The sequence below is a fragment of the Paramormyrops kingsleyae genome, chromosome 6 (assembly GCF_048594095.1).
Source record: "Paramormyrops kingsleyae isolate MSU_618 chromosome 6, PKINGS_0.4, whole genome shotgun sequence".
NCBI lineage: Eukaryota > Metazoa > Chordata > Actinopteri > Osteoglossiformes > Mormyridae > Paramormyrops > Paramormyrops kingsleyae.
In genome coordinates, this window is record NC_132802.1 from 7,548,822 (window position 1) to 7,573,555 (window position 24,734).

Sequence of the window (24,734 nt, forward strand, 5' to 3'; positions counted from 1 at the left end):
AGACAGAGGAGGTGGGATTCAAACACAGGACAGAAGGGCACACACAACTCAATGTTCAACACATTGAACCACATGACCAAACAGGTAACAGAGGAGAACAAGGACTAACACAAAGAATGGGATGACCAGCACCGCCTGCTGGCCAAACGGGGAAGGGACACAGAGTAGGACAACAGGGGCTGACCCTGACAAAATGTAAATAAGCCTAAATGGTATACATTTTTGTTAACAAAGACTTGTGTAATTCTCACCCCATATCATTTGCATAAGTTACAAACAGGAAACTCAAAGCTGAAAATGAAAGTAAAGATTTTATTCTCAGTGGAAACAGCCATTTTAGTGACCTAGTATGAAATTCAGAAAGAATCGACTAAACACACAGTTAATAATTATTGGTGACTGTTAAATCGACATTATAAGTCACATATTGTCTTGGAAATAGTGAGATAAGCAATAAGGATTATCTCATCTGGAAGTTATTTTTGTAGTTCAACTGCAAATACCTTTCGAATATCAAAAGGACCCAGCATCTTATTAATACGACAGTTCTTTATACTGTAGTAATAATACACAGATAGTGTCATTGGGCTGAAAGCTTACATAAATATCTGTTATTTATGGGAAGAGCAACCTTCAGAAAACCTTCAGTCTGCACTATGTAACTGCACTACGTAAACACACCATCTGAATGACAACACCTTTAAGGAGGCACGACTTAAATCCCAGCAGTACTTTTTTTATTCCCAATTCGATTTTCCTAAATCGCGCTGTAGCAGCTCATCTTTACCAAACAGGGGCATTTTGGAAATGGTGACTTTTTCTGGTGTCACTGTCCCTAGTGGAAGGACCGACCTGACGTTCCATTTACCACCGCACTCTTGCACATCAGCTTGTTTGCCTTGTCCACACTGTCTATGAACAGGACAATTACACTGTTCCTAATGGACGCCGTCAGAATGCGACTGTGTCCCACCATGTTCCCAGCCTCTAGGCTGTAGTCACCCCCCCGAGAGTTCTATACCTCACCACGTGCGTCAACTTAATTACCCCAACAGCATTCTATCCCAGGCTGCCATGGCGGATGGCGACGAAATAATGTCGCTCTCTGACCACCTCTCCCACACCGCCTCTGCCACCCAAACCAGTACAGACTGTAACCAAACTGGATTACCACAACACTTCATCAACATCACAAAGGAAATTCTCAGTTTTATTATATTTGCAAATCTTACAGTGATTCATTCTGACATCCTACCTTCTCCGACTTGCTCTTTTGAAACAAAGACTACTTACAACAATCAACAAAATCAACAAAAATCAGAAACCTTGAGCAATGCGTGGATAGGAAAACCATATATAACTTTTTCTGAAAACAAGCTGGATTTCGATACTCTAGTTGTTAATCAGCTATATTTGCTTTCACATTTTCATCAGTATAGCAGTAATATTCAGGTATTAATCTTTGCAGAAATGAAAGAAAATATTTATGCATACTGGTGATCAAGTAATTTTGCCGTTCAGTCATAAGCCCACAGATGGCAGCGTCGCACCATCGGCTCCTCAGCCAAGCACATGGAAGGAGGACACGGCTTTCTTCTCTACTGCAGCATCCCATCCAACTTAAGTACATCATTGAGTATTCTACTCAGCTGAACTCCGTCTGCACAATGAAATACTGGTCAAACTTGGGGGATGAGTTATGAGGTTGGTCTTCAGGATCTGGAAGCCATTCTCAGTGACAGGGCTCCAAATCACCTTTTTTGAGGTCTGAGGAGGCAATGGGTTTCGGGGAGAAGCAGGTGGAACTTTAGTTGATGGTGAGACCAGCTACCTGCAGGTCATCTAACATGTTCTGGAGCCTTCTAAGGTGCCCCAAATGGACAACCACAACATCTAAATAGGCAGCAGCATTGGCTGGATGGAGTCTATGGATCTCATCCATAAAGCTGTGGAAGGTGGCAGGGGACCCGTGCAGTCCAAAGGGGAAATCTGTGTACTGCCAGTCCTCACCAGGGGGTACTGAATGCACTCTTCTCCTGAGTAGTAGGAAACAGTGGTACCTACCAGTAAACTTTAATGAAGCTCAAAACGGCAATCAATATTATTTGCCCCAGGCATTGTCAGCTCACGTGTCCTCAGCATGGGGTAGCTGTAGAAAAACAGAGAAACCTCACTGAGTGATTACGGTTGGCTGTGTAACGTCCCGATCGTGCAATTCCTCCTGTGTGCTACGCCCCCTTGTTTACCTCCTGTAGAATCCTCCTGGTTACCAGCTGTACCTAGTCTTGTCTAATTGATTCTGTGTATTCAAGTGCTTTCTTGTGAGTCTAACCCTAGTCTGATCATTAGCGTCTTAACATAGCGAGCTGTTCTGTGTCCCTGAGAGTTTCGCCCCTAAGAAATCCCGTGTTTTTACCTATACTCCTGGACTCTCGCGCCTGCTTTCCTGCCTTGCATCGACGTCACATGACAGCTGACCCTGTAGTTTACAGGCTCAACCTGCTCCTCTGGAATGTAGAATCCCTTGCACGAGACTAAAAACTGCTCATTTGTTTGTAATTCCAGGAACTTGGCGGACCGGTTACACAGTGTCTGTTGAGTATGCTGGAGTAAGGAGCTGGTGGCAGAGAGTGGATGGATAGACACACAGGGCATGAGGTACTGGACACACTGGAAATACACTTCTACAGACATCACACAGTAAGTAATTTTGAATGACTATTAAATCAACATATTACAGTCACATAGATGAAAACAGTGGGATAAACTATAAGGAAGAATTACCTCATAAGTTATTTTTAATTATTTAAACAATTACCGTATGGAACCAGCATAATATTAATACAATGGTTCTTCGCTCTTTAGTAACAAATGGATATTTTCTTTGAGTGGAAAGCTTATTTAAATATGCTGTGAACCAAGTCAAAATTTGACATGTTAAGACAGACGTCAAAGTAGACGTTAAGTCCCAAATTCCTTCCATACCGCAGGTCTGTCACGTGGAACAATCAACAGACCAGCAGATGCCGACTGCTATACAATGATTAAAAATCGGCCGATTTTTCCCTGGCTGGTCGACATCTAATCACAATCGACAACAAAAACCTATGCAAACTTTAGAGACAGTGCTGAACGGCGGACAACTTGACACTTATGACAGAGTACAAGAGGGCACGAAACTTGTGATTTGCTTAATTATTCTCCATTTGGTATTTTGTGTTATTTAACTTTGTTGCTAAAGTTTGTGTTTTTTATATTGATTATAGGTTTATTGTATTGTCGCTGCCGAGGAGGAGCGCTGACTCTGAAATTAGTCTCTCTGGGAAGAAAAGTGGTGGAGAAATGAAGAGGTGATTTATAATTTATTAACTATTTATAATTTTCTTTGTTGTATGATCGCCAATCTCGCCAATAGATCGGGCTGGCTCTGCACCCCAACTAAATTTTGTACAGAGAAATGCAAATTGTGTTATGATATTTTACAAATCTGTTGCATGATGTATGGGCGCCCGGGTACCCCTGAATGGGTTAAAGGTAACACTGACCTTTTACTTAGTACCACATTGCCAGCAGATGGTCTCCCACTAATTTTCAGAGAGTTTGGACCTGTTTTCATGGACGTATGTAGCAGAGATTTCGTGGTATAAAGTAAATCTTTTTTTATAGTACTTGTTTTTCGATTAGCGAGCTGTGCATGTAAGTCACTGAATCCAGTCTTATTTTACCTTAACAGTACTGTAACCATTTTGAAACCTGTAGGCCTAAGTAATTCATAGCCTGTACGTGTTAGCCAGACTTGAGAAACTCCTGACACGGTGTTACGACTAAGCTGTCCGTAGTGTACAACGATAATGAAATAAAAACAGCCATTTTCGATTCAGTTCAAGAGGTTTATTAGCATGAAGATTTCAAGAACAATCTTGCCAAAGTGTTAAAATAGTTTTTCAGGTTTGAGGTTTTTTTCCCCTCAGATTGAGCACTGCTAGACTTTTGATTCCTAAATATGGCCTTTTGATTCCTCTTGACCACATATAGATAGAGAGAACCATAAACAGTATCTTCTTATAGTATACAGATAGAATTGCATTGAATTAATTGCGTTCAGACTAGTCTACCAAGTGTTACAAGTGTAATTTTATTCTCTAACGTTAAGTATAGTTCAGATTTGTTTTCGGTCTCTAGACTGATCAGCTGCCTTTCTGGTGTTGTCATTGCTCAATTTCTGGAAATTGTCCCTTTAAAAGCAATCAGTTGCATGATTATTTTTCTTTCTCCAATAGTTTGACCTGATGGCTCTGTCCCCTTAGCAAATAGCTATTAATCCTGACTGTAACCTTCAGACAATTTACAGCATGTAATATTTTTTAAATATAGTGCATCTTTTTTACTTATCTACATTTAAGTTTGAGAATTAGATTTTTTTATAAAGTATAATTAAAATGAGTTTTCAGATTTCCGGTGTCTATGAAACAATTTCAGTTATGGAAACAATGCAGTGTTTTACCTGCCAATTTTTTTTCATTTGAGTAATCTTCTGGAAGTCATGTGATGGCCTGGCATTATATCCACTTCCTTCTTCCCTGTCCTACCTGAGCTTGGTTCCAGGACACCATGTGACTGCAGCTGTTTGTCTAATAAAAGGTTGTATGAAACGCGGAGCCTGTCACCAGCCAGGGTACCTCAAGCTTTGCTCTCAACTGTATAACTGTGTGTGTATGCAGCAAAGGAGAGCATGATGGGAGATACAAAAAGCAACATTCCAATGTACCTGTACATTTGCAAACTGGAAGTAAAGCATCATTTCATTTCAAGTCCATAAGACCCTAAAGGCTAGGTAAAGTTTGGAGAGATCATCTCAACCGTCTCACGTCTGTATATGGACCCAGCACAGCCAGAAAAATACACATAAACACAAGGAAAACATGAAATGTGCAAACAGACACACCAAGCTGGAATAAAATATACAATCCCAATTCCAAAAAAGTTGGGACGTTGTGCAAATTGTAAATAAAAACAGAATGCAATGATATGGAAATCTCATAAACCCATTTTTTATTCATAACAGAACATAGAAAACAAATCAAATGTTTAAACTGAGAAAATGTATCATTTTAAGGAAAAAATAAGGTAATTTTGAATGTCATGGCAGCAACACGTCTCAAAAAAGCTGGGACAAGGCCATGTTTACCACTGGGTGGCATCACCTTTTCTTTTATCAACAGTCTGTAAACGTCTGGGGACTGAGGAGATCATATGCTCAAGTTTTGGGAGAGGAATAATGTCCCATTCTTGCCTGATACAGGATTCTAGTTGTTCAATTGTCCTAGGTCTTCTGTGTCATAATTTTTGTTTTATGATGCGCCAAATGATCTCAATGGGTGAAAGATCTGAGCCGTTGGCAGGCCGGTTCAGTACCCGGACCCTTCTTCTACGAATCCATTATGTTGTGATTGATGCAGTGTGTGGTTTGGCATTGTCATGTTGGAAAATGCAAGGTCTTCCCTGAAAGAGACATTGTATAGATGGGAGCATATGTTACTCTAGAACCTGGATATACCTTTCAGCATTGATGGTGCCTTTCCAGATATGCAAGCTGCCCATGCCATATGTACTAATGCACCCCCATACCATCAGAGATGCTGGCTTTTGAACTGAGCACAGATAAGACGCTGGGTGGTCCTTCTCCTCTTTAGTCCGGATGATACAGCATCCCTGGTTTACAAGAAGAAGTTCAAATTTAGATTCGTCTGACCACAGTTTTTCACTTAGTCCATTTTAAATGAGCACTGGCCCAGAGAAGATGTCAGTGATCCTGGATCATGTTCGAATACGGCTTCTTCTTTCTGTGATACAGTTTTAACTGGCATCTTCGGATGGCACGGCGAATTGTGTTCACTGACAATGTTTTCTGGAAATATTCCTGAGCCCATTTAGTGATTTCCTTTGCAGAATCATGCCTATTTGTGAGGCAGTGCTGCCTAAGGGCCCGAAGATCACGGGCAACCAATATGGTTTTTTGGCCTTGTACCTTACGCACAGAGATTCCTCCAGATTCTCTGAATCTCTTGATTATATTATGCACTGTAGATGATGATATTTTCAACCTCTTTGCAATTTTATACTGAGGAACCTTTTTCTGAAATTGCTCCACTATTTGTCGATGCAGAATTGGGGGATTGGTGATCCTCTGCCCATCTATACTTCTGAGAGACACTGCAACTCTAAGACGCTCTTTTTATACCCAGTCATGTTACTGACCTGTTGCCAATTGACCTAATTATTTGCAAATTGTTCCTCCAGCTGTTGGGTTTTTGTACCACTAACTTTTCCAGCCTCTTATTGTCTCCATCCCAACTTTTTTGAGACGTGTTTCTGTCATGAAATTCAAAATGAGCCAATATTTTTCATGAAATAGCAAAATGTCTCACTTTAAACATTTGATATGTTTTATATGTTCTGTTGTGAATAAAATATGAGTTTATGAGATTTCTATATCATTGCACAACGTCCCAACTTTTTTTGGAATTGGGGTTGTACAACGTATGAGCTGGAAAGCAGAAATACTGCTCCCTAAGTGACCATGCATATATTTAGTTAATTAAAATGTATCTTGTTCTTGTATCTTTCATATAGTTTAGCCTGATCACATGTGTGTATTTAATTTCATTATATTAAAAGTCAATGTCCCTGTCATGGTAGCAGCATCCAGAAAAAGATGTCAGACTCTTTGACACCCAGCTGTGTCCCCTGTACGAGTGACAGGTTAATGGAACCTCCACTGGTCTCCAGGGAATAAGACATTTATACCTTTTAAGGTTTTAATCTAATTGAACTGCTTTATTTAGTTTCTCTATTATTCCTATATTTGCTCTTCATCTTCAGCAACTATTTGTCATAAGTGTAATAACACCCATATACTGGAGGATATATAAAACAAATGAAAAATTAAACATCGATTCCTCTGTTATTTTATAGGTTACAGCAGAAGAGATCAGACTCTCTTGTATCCAGCTGTGTATCCATGAAGACTGACAGGTCAATCGACCTTCCACTGAACTTGAAAAAAGCAGATATTCCTTTTTATCAAAGGTCAGTTTAATAATAATAATCGATCCTTTATTGTCCCCATGGGGACAAAATTGTCTTTACACCTCCCTTAACTTGTTCTTTGTAGAGTAAGTTGTCCACGAAGGGCAGCCACCTGTTGGGGCACCCAGGGAGCTGGGGGTTTAGGGCCTTGCTCAAGGACCCACAGACATGCTGAGGCTGGGTTTGAACTGGTGACCTTGTGATTACAGGCACACAGACTGAGCCACACGCTGCTCCTTAATGCTTTTAAATTTAGCCAAAGTGTAAGAATCTTCCCAGTTTTCCATCCTTCGTAATTTCATCCACAACCTTTTCTTGCTCTTAGATAAGCATGATTGCTCATTCACCTTGCTTCAAACAGTAGAACAGTGTGTTGCATGCTGCCTAGATTAAGTACTCACCCTCCTGAGACTTTTCCACATTTTGCTACAGCCTTGAATTTACAATAAAAAACTTTTTACTAAGACACAAACCATAATGAAGTCAACTTTGCAAATCTAGAAACTGCCGTTTTGAAAAAATTCTTCTTGGCAAAGGAAACTGAAGCTCACTCAGTCAGATGGATTGAGACTGTTTGTGAACAGCAACTTTCAAGTCTAGCCACAGATTCTCAACTGGATTGAGGTCTGGGTTTTGGATGGGATTTTTTATGGCTTGCTTTCAGTAACAGTTTTCATCTTCCTACTCTTCTATAAAGCCCAGCTTTGTGAAGTGTTCATCTAGTAGATTCACTCTCCTGAGCTATGGTTCTTTCCAGCTGCTCCAGAGTTACCATTGGCCTATTCTTTATGTGATTAATGCTGTCCTTGCCCGGTCTATTAGTTTATTTGGACAGTTTTCTCTCTTGCAGGTTTGCTGTTGTGCCATATTCTTTCCATTTTCTAATGACAGATTTAATGGTGCTTTGTTTGATGTTCAAGGATTTGGATTTTTTTTATATGCTAAGTATAACCTTCATTTGTAATTCTCCACAACTTTATCCCTAACCTCTTCTGAGAACACCTCAGTCTTCATGTTGCTATTTGTTCAGTAATGTTTCTACATAAAAATCTACACACGTAAGTGAATGATCATTATAACCGATTTTTTCCCCCTTTTTCTTTGTCTCCGGTAGATTACCATCTAATTGACATTTGTATATTTATTACATGAATGTAAGGTGTTCCGGGCAATTCAGTTTCCCTATGTTTCCCCTGTCGCGCGCTGATTTGTACACGGTTTCGCTGTTGTTTTCATGTCTTTTTATGAAGCTCTTGAGGTAAACAAGCCATATATTTTAAAACATCACATGCCTTTTCAATGTTTTTTGTTTTTACAGATAATAAATGAAAGTATTTAATTTGCTGGATAGAGATATTTCCTGATGAAAACGGTATAGTATTGCTTATATAAGACTATATTATGCGTGACGATCTACTGTATTCACATGTAATGTACCTAAGTGATTTTCAGACATCTCACATACATATTTGCCTAAATATTAGGAGAAACATTATTTCCTGACATCCAGGATATTTGTTTCCCCCTTGTTAAAACAGGTATACAACAACTCTGGGCCTCGGTACTAATAACAATACAGTATTCACATGTAATAATGTACCTGAGTGATTTTCAGACATTTCACATACCTCTTTGCTTTAATATTAGGGGAAACATTATTTCCTGATAGACAGGGGAAACATAGGGAAACCGAATTGCCCGGAACACCTGTTTGCCTCGCGAGCGCGTGTATAAACCCCCTGTTTGTATTTGTTAGTGTAATCGCTTGTTGTGCCGTGTATCCCGTTGCCTTTAACTGTGGTTGTACTCGGTTCTTGCCTTATTCTCGCCTGTCTTAGCTATTGTGTAATTTTGAACACGATGTGATATATACACACTACAAAATTATACTTGGTGAGGAAAAAAGTTAAGCATCCAGAAGTAATGGTGCGATTTGGATGCAATTTGGTACACGTGTAGACCAGCGATGGGACCAGTGGGTTCATACTGCCAACTCCGTTGGTCTGTTTGATCTGATATTATAATCATTGCGATAGAGTCACATGACCTTTCACTACTTGCAGATTCATTTCCGCCAATCCGCCTGGGTGCTCACTGAGTGTATTGAGTATTTTCTATGGGTCCCATGCATAAAATCCCAGTGAAATCCATTTTCATTCAAGGCTGTAACATGAAAAAATGTGGAAAAGTCTCAGGGGGTGAATACTGATGCAAGGTGCTGTATAAATCAAGGTTGCTATGTTTTGTAGGATACAGCAGGATAGACCAGACTCACCTATACCCAGCTGTCTGTCTATGAAGAGTGACAAGTCAATTGACCTTCCACTGAACTTGAAGGAAGCAGAAATTCCATTTGACGAACGGTCAGTTTGTTGCTTTTATGTATAACTAAACTGAATAAATAAGCTTCCTGTTCCTCATCTTTTTCTTGTTACCTTCTACAAATTATTCTCTCTCTTACATAAACCAGCCTATGCAAGTGTAGCAGGGTGGCTCACAATAATACGGGGAAAAATAAAAGTTCAAAATTAGGCTTCCTGCAAAGCTATATGTGCTGTTCAATACATGGTATTAAATTCTGATGGTTCAAAACAATTACACGGTTGTCAGAATGTTTCATGGGCAGTTGGATAAGAACTTCATTCATTTCAGTTGGTGAAGCTGCTTGACTTGCTACTCAAAGAAGTCAAGGCAAGGCTCAGTTCTTATCCAAGCCAGTTGCCATTTGGACTCAAGGCAACACACTTCAGGCAATGAAAGAAAATGTCTATCTCCTCAAAGTTGTCACTGACTGTGAGGAATGGGCTGTTGCCCTTATTCAGTCATACAACAATTCTCTTACTAAGAATGAGGATCAGAAACGGGATCTGCTGCACCTGATTAGTACCGTTGCTGTGGTCTGTCACGCGGAGCCATCACTATACCAGCAGATGCCGATTGCTATAAAATGATTAAAAATATATTTTTTTAAGTCTATGAAACATTTTCAGTTATGGAAACAATGCAGTGTTTTACCTGCCAATTTTTTTTCATTTGAGTAATCTTCTGGAAGTCATGTGATGGCCTGGCATTATATCCACTTCCTTCTTCCCTGTCCTACCTGAGCTTGGTTCCAGGACACCATGTGACTGCAGCTGTTTGTCTAATAAAAGGTTGTATGAAACGCGGAGCCTGTCACCAGCCAGGGTACCTCAAGCTTTGCTCTCAACTGTATAACCGTGTGTGTATGCAGCAAAGGAGAGCATGATGGGAGATACAAAAAGCAACATTCCAATGTACCTGTACATTTGCAAACTGGAAGTAAAGCATCATTTCATTTCAAGTCCATAAGACCCTAAAGGCTAGGTAAAGTTTGGAGAGATCATCTCAACCGTCTCACGTCTGTATATGGATCCAGCACAGCCAGAAAAATACACAATACCTGTACTACGAAGCGGGGTTACTGGCTTATCGGGGTAACTTGTCGGATTTAAGGTACCACAGTTTAAATGGACTTCATATTCGCTCACTTACATTTTGCCCAGACTACCTTAAATCCAACAAGTTACCCCGATAAGCCAGTAACCCCACTTCGTAGTACAGGCCACAGGTCATCGGGTGTCAATTTATCTGCATGGCAAAAGTTCGTGGCAGCAGTGCGTTTACATCCAACTGCTAGGATCAATCCACCACCAAAATAACGAATTTTCTTAGTTGGCTCCCGTTCATGGTTCTGTTTGTTTAAATGACGTCTACCACATGGTGTAGCTCTCACCTGTTCTTCAGAACCATAAAAGTATTTGAAACATCCATTTTCGAACGATATCTGTGTTTAACCAAGCAGCACAGGAAAGAAAACCCCTCTCTTCAGGGCGCCGCCATATTAGATAGATTAGAGCGCTGACCGAACACTGATTGGTCGAGAGGAGATGCCGCGTTTAGACAAAAAAAAGATATCGCGCTTATCGCGGTTTGGAAAAAAAACACTGCAATTTGCAATACATTTTAAACAAGGAAATATAGTGATTTGGTATGAAAGGTTGATGGAGCAGTCGATAGGTTCAATACACAGAAGAATGGCATGGCAAGCTGTTTTTTTTTTTAATATGGCGTTTATCGCGTTTTGGAAAACAGCTCTTCAATTACAAATTTCAATTACCTTGCAAATTTGACTGTTCAGCCTGCTGTTTCTAAGTTGTTTGTTCAACTGACTGACAATTGTGACTTAATTGGTGACATTGACAGGGTATTAACTGGTGTTTGAGATGTATTGTAGCAAAAAAATGGAAAACTGTTTTTTTCATCCGTTTTTCTAGTGCTATTGCAAAATGTTGCAAATGGAACTATCTCTAAATATTGTTTGAGCTGGCTGAAAACTTTCTGTTCAGAACTTCGGTTCCCAAACCTCTTCTCAGGGACACCCCCAGCCATTACATACGTTTAAATATCACCACCAGCAGGATGTTCCACAAAGCAGGATTTCTTGCTTTGTCCAAGAACTTGTCAGGTTTAAGGTAGTCTGAGCTAAATGTAAGTGAACGAAGATAAAGTCAGTTTAGTCCAGATAACTTGTCGGATTTAAGGTAATCTGGCTAAGCAAGAAATCCTGCTTCATGGAACACCACACCCCACTCGCTTAATAAATTAACTTAATTACTTTAATTGAGGTCATTGATACTGTAGCTGCATATTGGAAAGTTCCTGCCAATCCTGGGGTGACCTGAGGCAAGGTTTTGAAGAGGCTAAGCTAACACACTTTGACAGACATATCATCATAGTTATACATTAGCATGAGGATCATTTAAACATAACTTTCTTTGCCAGTGTAAGACTTTTTTGCACAGTACAGTATACATGTATGTACTACATGTTTGAAAAAGTATAAGATCAATCTTTATAACTTTTATTCACAGAGAAAAACAGAAGGGATCTGATTCAATGGGTCTTAGGATGCAGTTTGCAAACCGCAATGAGGAATTGTCATCCATATTGCAGGTTTGAAATTGTTAATTTGGATTTCTTGCACAGAAAAATATTATTTCATTGTTCTACCAGATTAACATGCATGTGCACACACACAAATTTGGTAACTCCAATTAGCTTTGACTGTGGAGGGGGGGACCAGAGTACATGGAGGAAACCCCATAGTGACACAGGGAAAATGTGCAAATGCCACACGCAGAACCCTGACAGAGACTTGAACTCAGGTCCCAGAGGTGTGAGGTGATGGTGCTAACCACTGCAGGTGTGAGGTGATGGTGCTAACCACTGCAGGTGTGAGGTGATGGTGCTAACCACTGCAGGTGTGAGGTGATGGTGCTAACCACTGCAGGTGTGAGGTGATGGTGCTAACCACTGCACTAACGGGCTGCCCCTCAAATACAAATCATGAACAACTATAGTAACTACATTAAATACTAGAACTGTTACGATCGATTAATGATGAACAAGCATGAGATCAGTATGTAGTATGTACTTTGTTTCTGGTTAATTCATACATTGAGTGCACTATTACATTATTTATGACCCCTTAAGTAAAATGTTACCAAATATTCTCCTTGAAACATAACATATATTCAAATATAACCTGTTTAGTTACTTGAGGAAAATGCTGTGGAGTTCCTGAAAGACCAACTGAAACAGTACAAGAAATATCTGAGCGAAGATTACCCAGCATGCTGTGAGGCTCAGATGGAGGATGTCAGTGTGATGGATGGTGACAATAAGATTCAGAAGAGCTATGGCAGTGAGGGAGCTCTGAAGATCATGCTGTACATCCTGAGGACCATGAAGCAGACGGATCTTGCTGACAGGCTGGAACACAGTAATCATTTTTGTGTTTCTCTGTGTTCTTTGTGGTGTCTCAGGGAACTCAACTACACTATACTGAAATCAGTATGACTGTTTAAATGAATAATGTAAACATTGTGATTCAAAGCAATTTATTTTAAGTGTGCTAGTCTATAATCATAAACTGAATAAAAGAGAAATAATCGTTGGGATGTTAAAGTATATTTTAATTGCAGAAAAATTGTTGTTATAGATATAACAATGTTTGTTTTTACAGAGGAAACAATGGATTCTCAACATAAACTCAAACAAACACTGCAAAAGAGGTTTCAGTATGTGTTTGAAGGACAAGCTAAGCAAGGAAATGCGGTTCTGCTCAATCAGATTTACACAGAACTCTATATAACTGAGGGTGGAACCGGAGCTGTGAATGACCAACATGAGGTGACACAGATTGAGACATCATGCAAGAGACCCACAGCACAGGAGACTGTAATTAAGTGTAATGACATCTTTAAAACACAACTTGGACAAAAGACACAGATCAGAACTGTGCTGACAAGAGGGGTGGCTGGTATTGGAAAAACAGTCTCTGTGCAGAAATTTATTCTTGACTGGTCCCAAGGGAGAGAAAACCAGGATATTCATTTTGTATTTCCACTACCTTTCCGTGATCTGAATTTAATGAAAGAGAAAGAATACAGTCTGATTCAACTACTCCACCACTTCCTCCCAGAAATCAAAGAGCTCGGACCTGCTCAACTTAGCAATTGCAAAGTACTGTTCATCTTTGATGGCCTGGATGAGTGTCGCATTCCACTAAATTTCCTAACCAATGAGAGCTGGTTTGATGTTGCAAAGCCGACCTCATTAGATGTGTTGTTAACAAACCTCATTAAGGGAAATCTGCTTCCCTCTGCTCTCCTCTGGATCACTTCTCGACCAGCGGCGGTCAGTCAGATCCCTCCTGAATGTGTGCACCAAGTAACAGAGATACGAGGATTCAATAATCCTCAGAAGGAGGAGTACTTCAGGAAGCGATTCTGTGATCAAGACCTGGCCAGCAGGATTATCTCACACGTGAGGTCATCAAAAAGCCTGTACATTATGTGCTACATACCAGTCTTCTGTTGGATTTCAGCCACAGTTCTTGAGAAGCTGCTTGGTAAAACAGGCAGTGGCAAAATCCCTAAAACACTTACTCAGATGTACACGCATTTTGTCATCTTCCATACAACTCTGAAGAATCAGAAGTATCTCAGAAAACAAACAGCAGAGCCTCTCTCAGAGTCCGTAAGAGCAGATGAAGAATTCCTTTTGAAACTGGGGATGCTAGCTTTCCGAAACCTCAAAAACGGAAATCTTATATTCTATGAGAAAGATCTGAGAGAATGTGGCATTGATATGAGTGAATCTTCTATTTTCTCTGGGATGTGCACAGAAATGTTTAGAGAGGAGATTGGATTGTATCAGCAAAAGGTGTACTGCTTTGTACATTTGAGTATTCAGGAGTACCTTGCTGCTTTGTATGTGTTTTTAACGAATGTAGACCAGACCTTTATGTTTTCTTTTTGGCAAAGAGAAAGCACCATGTCTCGTATACTAAAGGATGCAGTGGATGAGTCTTTACAGAGTAAGACTGGCCACTTAGATCTCTATCTCCGCTTCTTGCTTGGCCTGTCAATGGACTCCTGTCAGACTCTTTTGCAAGGTATTCTGTCAGAAATTAGATTCCAAAAAATCAACACAAAGGAAACAGCCAAGTACATCAAGGAGAAGATTAGAGAGGATCTGCCTTCAGAAAGAGCAATCAATCTGTTTCACTGTCTTAATGAACTAAATGACAACACTCTAGTAGAGGAAGTCCAGAGTTACCTGAGCTCAGGTAGCCTTTCAGCAGAAAAGCTCTCACCTGCCCAGTGGTCAGCACTGGCCTTTGTGCTGCTGACCTCAGACGGGCAGCTGGATGTGTTTCACCTGAAAAGATACATCGGGTCAGACGATGGTCTTCTGAGGTTGCTGCCTGTGGTCAAGGTGTCCCGAACAGCACTGTGAGTCCAGACACAAAGTAACCAGTAATCAGTGTTACCAGCATTATATAACCTGAGCTGCATTCCTGAGAAGAGACTCGTATAGGATGTGTGATGTCAGGAGTGTTTGGAAATGTCTGATTGAACATGCTTTCCCTTACAGGTTGAACAGCTGTAACCTGACTGAGAGAAGCTGTGAAGTGTTGTTTTTAGCTGTCAGCTCAAACTCATGTGCTCTGAGAGAGCTGGATCTGAGTGAAAATCCCCTGAAGGACTCAGGAGTTAACCTACTGTCTGTTGGAATGCAGAATCATCAATGCAAAATCAAATCATTCAGGTGAGAATTCCCTAATAATTTGCAGTCAAAGGTTACGTGATTTGATCTATGGAGGTAAGTTATGATTAGACAAAAAAAACAGTGATATCTGTTGTGCTATTTGTGTAATTTATTGTGGAATGTACTAGATAATTAGCTAGATAGGAAACCATGAAAAACACCCTCAGCGATCTTGAAACATGTCATCTTTTGTTGACCAGTTCAGCACTGACAGAAGGCAGTCCTGTGCATAGCCATATTGGGAAAAAATGTCATACCGTGTAAATGACACATATCTGTGTTTGAACTACCTTGAAAACAACCATGTGTTTAAAACTTGAGGAATAGTGTTTTTCCTCCTCCTCTTTACAGGTTGTCAGCTTGTGGAATCACAGATACAGGCTGTGTGTCTCTGGCTTCAGCTCTGAGGTCAAACCCCTCACACCTGAGAGAGCTGGATCTGAGTGACAATAACATAGGAGACTCAGGAGTGAAGCTGCTCTCTGCTGTACTGAAGGATCCTAAATGTCAGCTGGAGAAACTCAGGTTAGTACTCAGACTATATCATTGCAAGGAATTTGTAGATGAGATATAATTGTAGTCTTTGCTAATATTTTTTAAATTAGTTATTTCATTATGGTTTTATCGTATTTTACATTTTGTTTAAAACTAAATAAATTTTAATACAAATACTTTCCCAGTTGAACCATATGTCCAGAGCTGAGAGAGTGAAGAGTTTCTCTCCTTCTCTTTACAGTTTGTCACACTGTAGAATCACAGATACAGGCTGTGTGTCTCTGGCTTCAGCTCTGAAGTCAAACCCCTCACACCTGAGAGAGCTGGATCTGAGCTACAATCACACAGGAGTCTCAGGAGTGACGCTGCTCTCTGCTGTACTGGAGGATCCAAAATGTCAGCTGGAGAAACTCAGGTTAGTAGTCAGACTACCTATGTGCAACAGTTGCAACCAATGTTAATTACAAGATGTATACGTGATAATTATGTATACCTGAAGTTACTACAGTACAATCCAGTGATAACAGACTTCAAGGGACCTGGCAAAACAGTTCGTTATATCCAGAGTTGCTGTATGGCCAGAACACAACTACAGGACACCATTTACTCATGCCACACCCCAGCAGACACACATGTGGTATAGATTATTATATTGTACATGTAGGAATACAACTTTACCTGACTGTTGGAGGTATATATGGCCTATAAATACTTACTGCATCCCTGCAGCTGCGAGCGTCGTCTACCGACGCACAGCGTGCTTGGTGATGGACAGTCACACAGACCAATCAGTGTTCCCTGCTGTTTCGCCATGCCTGTTTATAGGGCGTCACTATTAATAATCCCGTCTACGTATCTGCGCTGGATATCACCGGCACACCATGCGTATTGTAGGCGGAGCCTGCATGTCCATTATAAGCGAACAGCTAAAAGCGGCCCTGGGCACTAAATTCTTTGTCCGTTATAAGTGAATCCGCTATATCCGATGCTTTTTCTGCATGTTCTTAATGATGCACGGCCATGACCAGCAGACCTCGTCCGTTATATAAGATATTACGTTATAAGCGAGTCCACTATAACGGGATTATACTATATCTGTATACATTAAATTAAAAAAATATTAATTATTAATCAAATATTAGGTATTTGTTAAAAAATAAATACATTGTGTTATACTTACTTTCCTAAGCTGTCTGTCCAGAGCTGAGAGAGTAAAGTGTTTTTCCTCCTTCCCTTTACAGGTTCTCAGCTTGTGGAATCACACATACAGGCTGTGTGTCTCTGGCTTCAGCTCTGAGGTCAAACCCCTCACACCTCAGAGAGCTGGATCTGAGCTACAATCACACAGGAGACTCAGGAGTGAAGCTGCTCTCTGCTGTACTGGAGGATCCTAAATGTCAGCTGGAGAAACTCAGGTTAGTACTCAGACTATATCGTTGCAAGGAATTTGTAGATGAGATATAATTGTAGTCTTTGCTAATATTTTTTAAATTAGTTATTTCATTATGGTTTTATCGTATTTTACATTTTGTTTAAAACTAAATAAATTTTAATACAAATACTTTCCCAGTTGAACCATATGTCCAGAGCTGAGAGAGTGAAGAGTTTCTCTCCTTCTCTTTACAGTTTGTCACACTGTAGAATCACAGATACAGGCTGTGTGTCTCTGGCTTCAGCTCTGAAGTCAAACCCCTCACACCTGAGAGAGCTGGATCTGAGCTACAATCACACAGGAGTCTCAGGAGTGACGCTGCTCTCTGCTGTACTGGAGGATCCAAAATGTCAGCTGGAGAAACTCAGGTTAGTAGTCAGACTACCTATGTGCAACAGTTGCAACCAATGTTAATTACAAGATGTATACGTGATAATTATGTATACCTGAAGTTACTACAGTACAATCCAGTGATAACGGACTTCAAGGGACCTGGCAAAACAGTTCGTTATATCCAGAGTTGCTGTATGGCCAGAACACAACTACAGGACACCATTTACTCATGCCACACCCCAGCAGACACACTTGTGGTATAGATTATTATATTGTACATGTAGGAATACAACTTTACCTGACTGTTGGAGGTATATATGGCCTATAAATACTTACTGCATCCCTGCAGCTGCGAGCGTCGTCTACCGACGCACAGCGTGCTTGGTGATGGACAGTCACACAGACCAATCAGTGTTCCCTGCTGTTTCGCCATGCCTGTTTATAGGGCGTCACTATTAATAATCCCGTCTACGTATCTGCGCTGGATATCACCGGCACACCATGCGTATTGTAGGCGGAGCCTGCATGTCCATTATAAGCGAACAGCTAAAAGCGGCCCTGGGCACTAAATTCTTTGTCCGTTATAAGTGAATCCGCTATATCCGATGCTTTTTCTGCATGTTCTTAATGGTGCACGGCCATGACCAGCAGACCTCGTCCGTTATATAAGATATTACGTTATAAGCGAGTCCACTATAACGGGATTATACTATATCTGTATACATTAAATTAAAAAAATATTAATTATTAATCAAATATTAGGTATTTGTTAAAAAATAAATACATTGTGTTATACTTACTTTCCTAAGCTGTCTGTCCAGAGCTGAGAGAGTAAAGTGTTTTTCCTCCTTCCCTTTACAGGTTCTCAGCTTGTGGAATCACACATACAGGCTGTGTGTCTCTGGCTTCAGCTCTGAGGTCAAACCCCTCACACCTCAGAGAGCTGGATCTGAGCTACAATCACACAGGAGACTCAGGAGTGAAGCTGCTCTCTGCTGTACTGAAGGATCCTAAATGTCAGCTGGAGAAACTCAGGTTAGTACTCAGACTATATCATTGCAAGGAATTTGTAGATGAGATATAATTGTAGTCTTTGCTAATATTTTTGAAATTAGTTATTTCATTATGGTTTTATCATATTTTACATTTTGTTTAAAACTAAATAAATTTTAATACAAATACTTTCCCAGTTGAACCATATGTCCAGAGCTGAGAGAGTGAAGAGTTTCTCTCCTTCTCTTTACAGTTTGTCACACTGTGGAATCACAGATACAGGCTGTGTGTGTCTGGCTTCAGCTCTGAAGTCAAACCCCTCACACCTGAGAGAGCTGGATCTGAGCTACAATCACCCAGGAGACTCAGGAGTGAAGCTGCTCTCTGCTGTACTGGAGGATCCTAAATGTCAACTGGAGAAACTCAGGTTAGTAGTCAGACTACAGTACCTATGTGCAACAGTTGCAACCAATGTTAATTACAAGATGTATAAGTGATAATTATGTATACCTGATGTTACTACAGTACAATCCAGTGATAACGGACTTGGCAACGTGGTCACAGGAAAACACAGATAGATGAGGGTCCAAATAAACAGCGAAAGCATGATGTGCGTGGAAGCACTTCACATTAAAAGTGAACGAAAATGCAGTCGTCTGTCAGTACTGAAAAACAGTACACAGAACGAATGATGCAAATGCATCTTAAAAGAAGACATTCAGGTTCGATGGACTCCTCCAATAATGTGAGGTTAGCCATAGATCAGTCTATGTCCCATTTAGCTTCTCAAAGTAGCCCAGGCTGTCTTTGTCATCACTTTCTACAATTCCTGTATGCTAAAATAATTGCTGCTAAAATGCAGAGTAGTCCCATCACTTTGCTGTATCATGTTACGTAATACAGTACATAATAACCATGTATTATTTTTTTTGTAAACTAATGAACGATATTGGAAAATTTTGGTGATATTTGAAGTTTTTGCAATATGTAGGAGGTGAAGATTAACAATATAGCCAAATAGAACTTACTATGTACCAATTGTCTGTCAAATAAGTTAGTGGTGTTGCAGTGAGTTGCGGCAAAACAAAAATCAGTGCCAAGTGATTTGCTTTAGCTCAATATCATCTTTATGAAACATAAAATATTTCCATACAATGAAAGATGAATGTCTTTCCGTGATCAGTTTTTGTTTAATTTCTCACAAATGTGCTTCATGGTCGATGAAGGAGTTGAACAGTAAGGACATGAATGATTATAATTGGCTAGGAGAGTGAATGCAGAGCTCATTCAAAAGCAGTGGCGGTAAACATTAGACTGATTTCTTTTTTTTTTTACTAGATAACGCTGAAAAGGAACCATCATTAAAATTGCAAAGTTGGCTAACTTTTGTTTCCTGTGACTAGTAAAAAAATCTAGTGCAACTTATTGATGGTTTGAACCCAGCAGTCTATCGCAGTTCTTCCGATGTGATAACTGCATGTGCATGAAATGGCATGTCAATATTAACATGGCATACCCTGCAAGCCTAGCAACTTGATGGCAGCACATTGGCAATTTGTGGGTATCGCTGTAGCCACACACTGCTGCCTTGTGTCTCTGGATTTTGCATGTTTACCCTTTGTGTGTGTGTGGATTTCTGGTGGATCTTCCAGTTTCCTTCCACTGTCCAAAAATGTGACTATAAGGAATAGGTGAAGATTAACTTTTTACAATCACTTAAGAAAAGGATGGACAGTGACACCTGCTGGCTAAACAGGGAAACAACAGACAGGGCAGGGCAGGAAGTGATCCTGACAGTGACAGCACAAATAATATAAATACTGTGCTGGGGTTGAGCTACAAAACAGGCAGCAGTGGGTGAAAGAGGATAAGCACTGGAGAGGCTATATTTATTGGACAACAGTTTGACTGGAATTGAAATAAGGGAGTAAATGTAGGGGAAAAGTATAATAAAACCAGGACAAGTAACCAGGCCAGACAATGCTAGCAGAGCACAGAGCACACCGATCAAAGAGGATAATGTAGAATGGAGGGAGTAGAATGCTTGGGAGAACAGGAAGATTTCTAGGCGGGGTTTGGAGTGAATGAGAGTTACGGGCATCTAGGGGAAGGGAATTCTAGAGAAGCGGAGCTACCCTGAAGGAGGCTTGGTCACCAAAGCTGTGGAGTTTGGACAGAGGAACTGTGAGAGGCCCAAAAGAGGAAGCTTGTAGCGTGTGAGGGCGATGATTGAGCAAGAGAAGGCCAGACAAATAGGGGGGAGCAAGATTATTGAGAACGCTATAAGTGAGATTTTAAATGGGGAGGCAGTGTAGGTCCAAGGGAACAGAAGAAATGTGGTTATGGGTCTGGGTGTGGAGGCAGTTCTGGACCAACTGGAACTTGGGAAAGAAGCTGGAGCTCATGCCCAGGAGGAGTGAGTTGCAATAATCTAGGCAGCTGGAGATGAAGGCATGAATGGGGGATTTGGCAGTAGGTTAGGAGAAACAGGGTCCAATTTGGACAATGGTGCATAGATGGAAGAAGGTTTTTGTGAAGGATTATATATGAGGGTCCAACAAAAGAGGGGTCCAGAGTAACTGCGACATCCTGAACCTAACTGGAAACTTCAGGAGAGGGAAGGACTGCTGTGCCATCAATGTGGACGGAAACAAAACCAGCTTTATTAAGGACTGATTTTGAGCCAATGAGGATGAATTCAGTTTTATCACCATTGAACTTCAGAATAATCATCCATGTCTTGAATGCAGATAAACAGGATTTGATGTGGGGAGGAGGTGGTGAGCGGATAGATTTTAGTACTGTGGTAAATCTGGGTACCATCAGCATAAGAGCGCAAGCAGAGTTATACCATGTCTAATAAGGCCAAGGGTAAGGATGTATATAATGAAAAGCAGTGACCTGAGAACCAAACGTGCGTGCCCTGCGATGGATATCAACCATTTCCTGTCCATCAGGTAGGATGAAAACCAGTCCATGGCAGTGCCCTCAACAACCAGGTTACAAAGTCTTGAGAAGTGCTGGGCAAATTAGAAGAGGAGCAGGTGGCTTGTTTTCTGTGCATCTCACAATACAGGAGTAAATCAAAGCAGCATTCCAGCTCGTTCTAGGGAAATGTAACCTGTACATTTTGTGTCTGCTTTGGTCTCTCGCCTACGAAGTTCATATATGTAAAGGCTACACCTGCGACGGGATTCTTAAAATAAGTTATGCACAGAGTATGATTAAAAAAAGAAAAAGAAAAGATGTTTGAAACTCACAAGAGTTTGAGGGAAGGTCTCAGAACAAGGGGGATGGAGGGGGGTGCAAGGACAAACTGAGATGGGTCATTCTCAGTAGGGGGCAAATTTTAAATGCTTTAGCTTTGACGATTTCCATCACAGAGGACTGTGCAGGACCTGGTCCCATAAAGATGATGTGGATTCTGAAGGCGTGGTCAGCAGATATGAGCGGACCTTTGAGAGATGTTATGGAGAGGGCAAAAGTCTGATCCATTTCAGTCTGTCTGGTTATTTTTCTGGAGATGGGCTAGGAGTTGATTAGCAATGACATGTTCGAGTGTTTTAGTTGCTGCCAAATGGCAGCCCTGTGATCAGACAGGCGGCTGCTGTCATGACAGTATCTCCTTATTGAACTGAGCTGTGTATCCAGAGAGAAACCAGTTTTTTAAAAAAAAGTTACACAAAGTTTTTCTCCTTTTCCTTACAGGATGTTAGGCTGTAGAGTCACAGATACAGGCTGTGCGTCTCTGGCTTCAGCTATTAGGTCAAACCCCTCGCACCTGAGAGAGCTGGATCTGAGCTACAATCACACAGGAGACTCAGGAATTAAACAGCGCTATGAAATACACAAGGATACTACAAGTCACCTGAAGACACTCAAGTTGGTATCCATTTAGCCTTAATGCAATGTTTAGGAAATCATTAAATAGTCATGTAAACTAAATGAATTATTTGTAGTTTCATTTGAAAATAACCCCTTGTTTAAATACATTTAAATACGTTTAAATACATTGTGCCATTATTGCCATCCTGACTGAACTGACCTATATGTCCAGAGAAAAGAGAGTGAAGAGTTTCTCTCTGTTTCTTTTCAGGTTATCGGACAAACTGGCAGAAGCAGCCTATGCTTATCTGATTTCAGCTCAGATGTCTCATGCCTGAGAAAGCTGGATTTTTGCAAAGAGAAAACATAGAGTGTCAGTGAGGAAGCCAAGCAATGCAGGCGATGAACACCTGGAAAATAAGGGGTTTTAATCAGATTAGGGTAATATGGTGCATATGTGAATATGATGGATGAACAGATGTTTAAGAAATAGGTTCAGGATGTCAGGTAGCAAAAGCAGGTGTTTGCAGTCACAACATAGCCTTGTTAGGCAGCAGTTGATGGTTAGCCCATCAGATTGCTCTTTACGGTCTCTTAATTCATTTAATTTTTTCCACATCCTGGAGTGATTCTGTAAACTTTGTGATTTACCTGGTGTGGGGCCTGTCCGTCTGCATCATCTCTATGCTGGTCATAATGATGATCATATCTGATCAACTGCAATTGCTCAAAACAGTTTTTCAGATCTTTCACTGTCACAACATCACTGTCCCTGATGGGTCACATCCCCAAAACACCCATCATGTTAAAATTCTATCACCTCATCTGGAGATGTTAGACAGTTTCTAGATTTCTTATGCAGTCATGGATTATTCTAGATGTATGATTAGTAAATGCAAACATTTACCAGAAAGTGCAGACTCCAGAACAGAGAATAAGGGGTAGTGACCTTGTACAGTCTTTTTTTTTCCTTTTTCTTTTTATTGTACAGTCTTATGTAGACAGCAGATGCACTTTCATGTCATGATGATAATGCTGAAAACACAATTATGCTTTTCCTGTAAATTTTAATAAAATAGGCTTTTTCACTTATGCACTCTGTCTAATTTTGTTTTTTTGTCAGTGGACTCACTCTGACTGAATACAGGGAACATGTTTAGGCTGATTTGTGGGCTTGAAGAGGAGTGAAATTAGAATGGGGGGGAGCCCTGTCTGCTACATTTGGCGTTATGTTGTATTACCATTTTAAAGAAATACAAAAATTTTAATAAAATAAATAAAAAAACAATAGTACAAAACACTGCATTTCAAGGACACACACAAAATATACCTTAAAACAGCATGGAACGAAGCGAAAGGGCTATTAAGCCAGACGGAGCACCTTAACTAAAGGTGCCAACACAGAATCGCTGTTTTAACAAGTGCACGAACAGCTACATTCTTTATAAAAATCTATACCTCAGATACCATATTAAAAGAGATATCTCCCAAAAAGATGCATCGGGCAAAATGATCAAGCATGATAAAACGACATGAATGAGCTTAATACGCGGACACACTCACGCCACCGCAGCAGCAGACAGGGATACGTATGAGAACAATGAAGTTACAATGATAACGATGTTTAGAATAAACGCTCCGCAGAAGAACTTAAATATACTGAACACAGCCAGCAAACACTGCTCCGCCCCAAACAAATCGAATAATCCTTAATTTGCCGGTAGCGGAAATGACAAGGGTCAGCCTCATCACGTGGTTATCATCCATAAAACAAATGGCTATCGAGTTAAATATACATTAATAATTTAATAAAACATCTTGGTTATACAAGCTAAACGTAAACAATTTTTAAATAATAACTAGGCCTAATGAAACACACCTTTTTAAAACATTCATGTTCATATAAAAATCTGTAAAATAGGTTAATTTATCTTATTCATATTTTATTCATGTAAACGCTCGCTGAAATGTTTTTTTTCTGATCCCACTGACTTGGAGTGATATAAATATGGCTGTAATAAATACAAAATGCACTAAACTTAATATTTCAATTCAGAATAAATCAAAGTAAACCGCTGACTTGCAGAAAATGTAACGCGGTGCATGCATGCTCGAAACTGCACGCTCTAAGTGAGAGTTTCGCATGGCAGTGCAGCGCTCATGAGCCGCAAACCAGACAAAAGCCAAGCGAAATGTTCAAAGTACGCGCGAGCGAACGCGCCAGAGATGTTGAAGGTGCGCGCGAGCGAACGACTACCTCTTTAAAAAAAGAAATGCATGCTAATGCCTCGATTCTATAAAGTTAAAGAAAATGTGTCTTTATGCCTATTAAAAAAAATGTGTAAAATAAGTTAAGTATAAGCTTTTACCTTGAAATGCATTTTTTTTCACTCTTTTGGTGTTTACAGGGACGTGTGAAAATGGCTGTTTT

The 24,734-nt window shown here is 40.3% G+C and overlaps 1 protein-coding gene across 1 annotated transcript; it reads left to right on the forward strand.

Moving 5' to 3' along the window:
- The first annotated feature begins 6,979 nt into the window (after positions 1-6,979).
- On the forward strand, positions 6,980-23,378 carry LOC111855831 (uncharacterized). The gene is made up of 14 exons (XM_072713541.1): positions 6,980-7,089; positions 9,339-9,452; positions 11,982-12,063; positions 12,664-12,892; positions 13,136-14,909; positions 15,052-15,225; positions 15,577-15,750; positions 15,962-16,135; positions 16,962-17,135; positions 17,347-17,520; positions 18,347-18,520; positions 18,732-18,905; positions 22,187-22,360; positions 22,575-23,378. The coding sequence occupies exons 1-14, from the start codon at positions 7,022-7,024 to the stop codon at positions 22,639-22,641; spliced, it is 3,726 nt and encodes a 1,241-aa protein (XP_072569642.1). The 5' UTR covers positions 6,980-7,021; the 3' UTR covers positions 22,642-23,378.
- Positions 23,379-24,734: the final 1,356 nt, after the last annotated feature.

Coding starts and splice junctions, on each gene's coding strand:
- LOC111855831 (XM_072713541.1), top strand. CDS start 7,022: ATGAAGACTGACAGGTCAATCGACCTTCCACTGAACTTGAAAAAAGCA. Junction 12,893..13,135: donor TGCTGACAGGCTGGAACACA/GTAATCATTTTT, acceptor TTGTTTTTACAG/AGGAAACAATGGATTCTCAA. Junction 14,910..15,051: donor AAGGTGTCCCGAACAGCACT/GTGAGTCCAGAC, acceptor TTTCCCTTACAG/GTTGAACAGCTGTAACCTGA.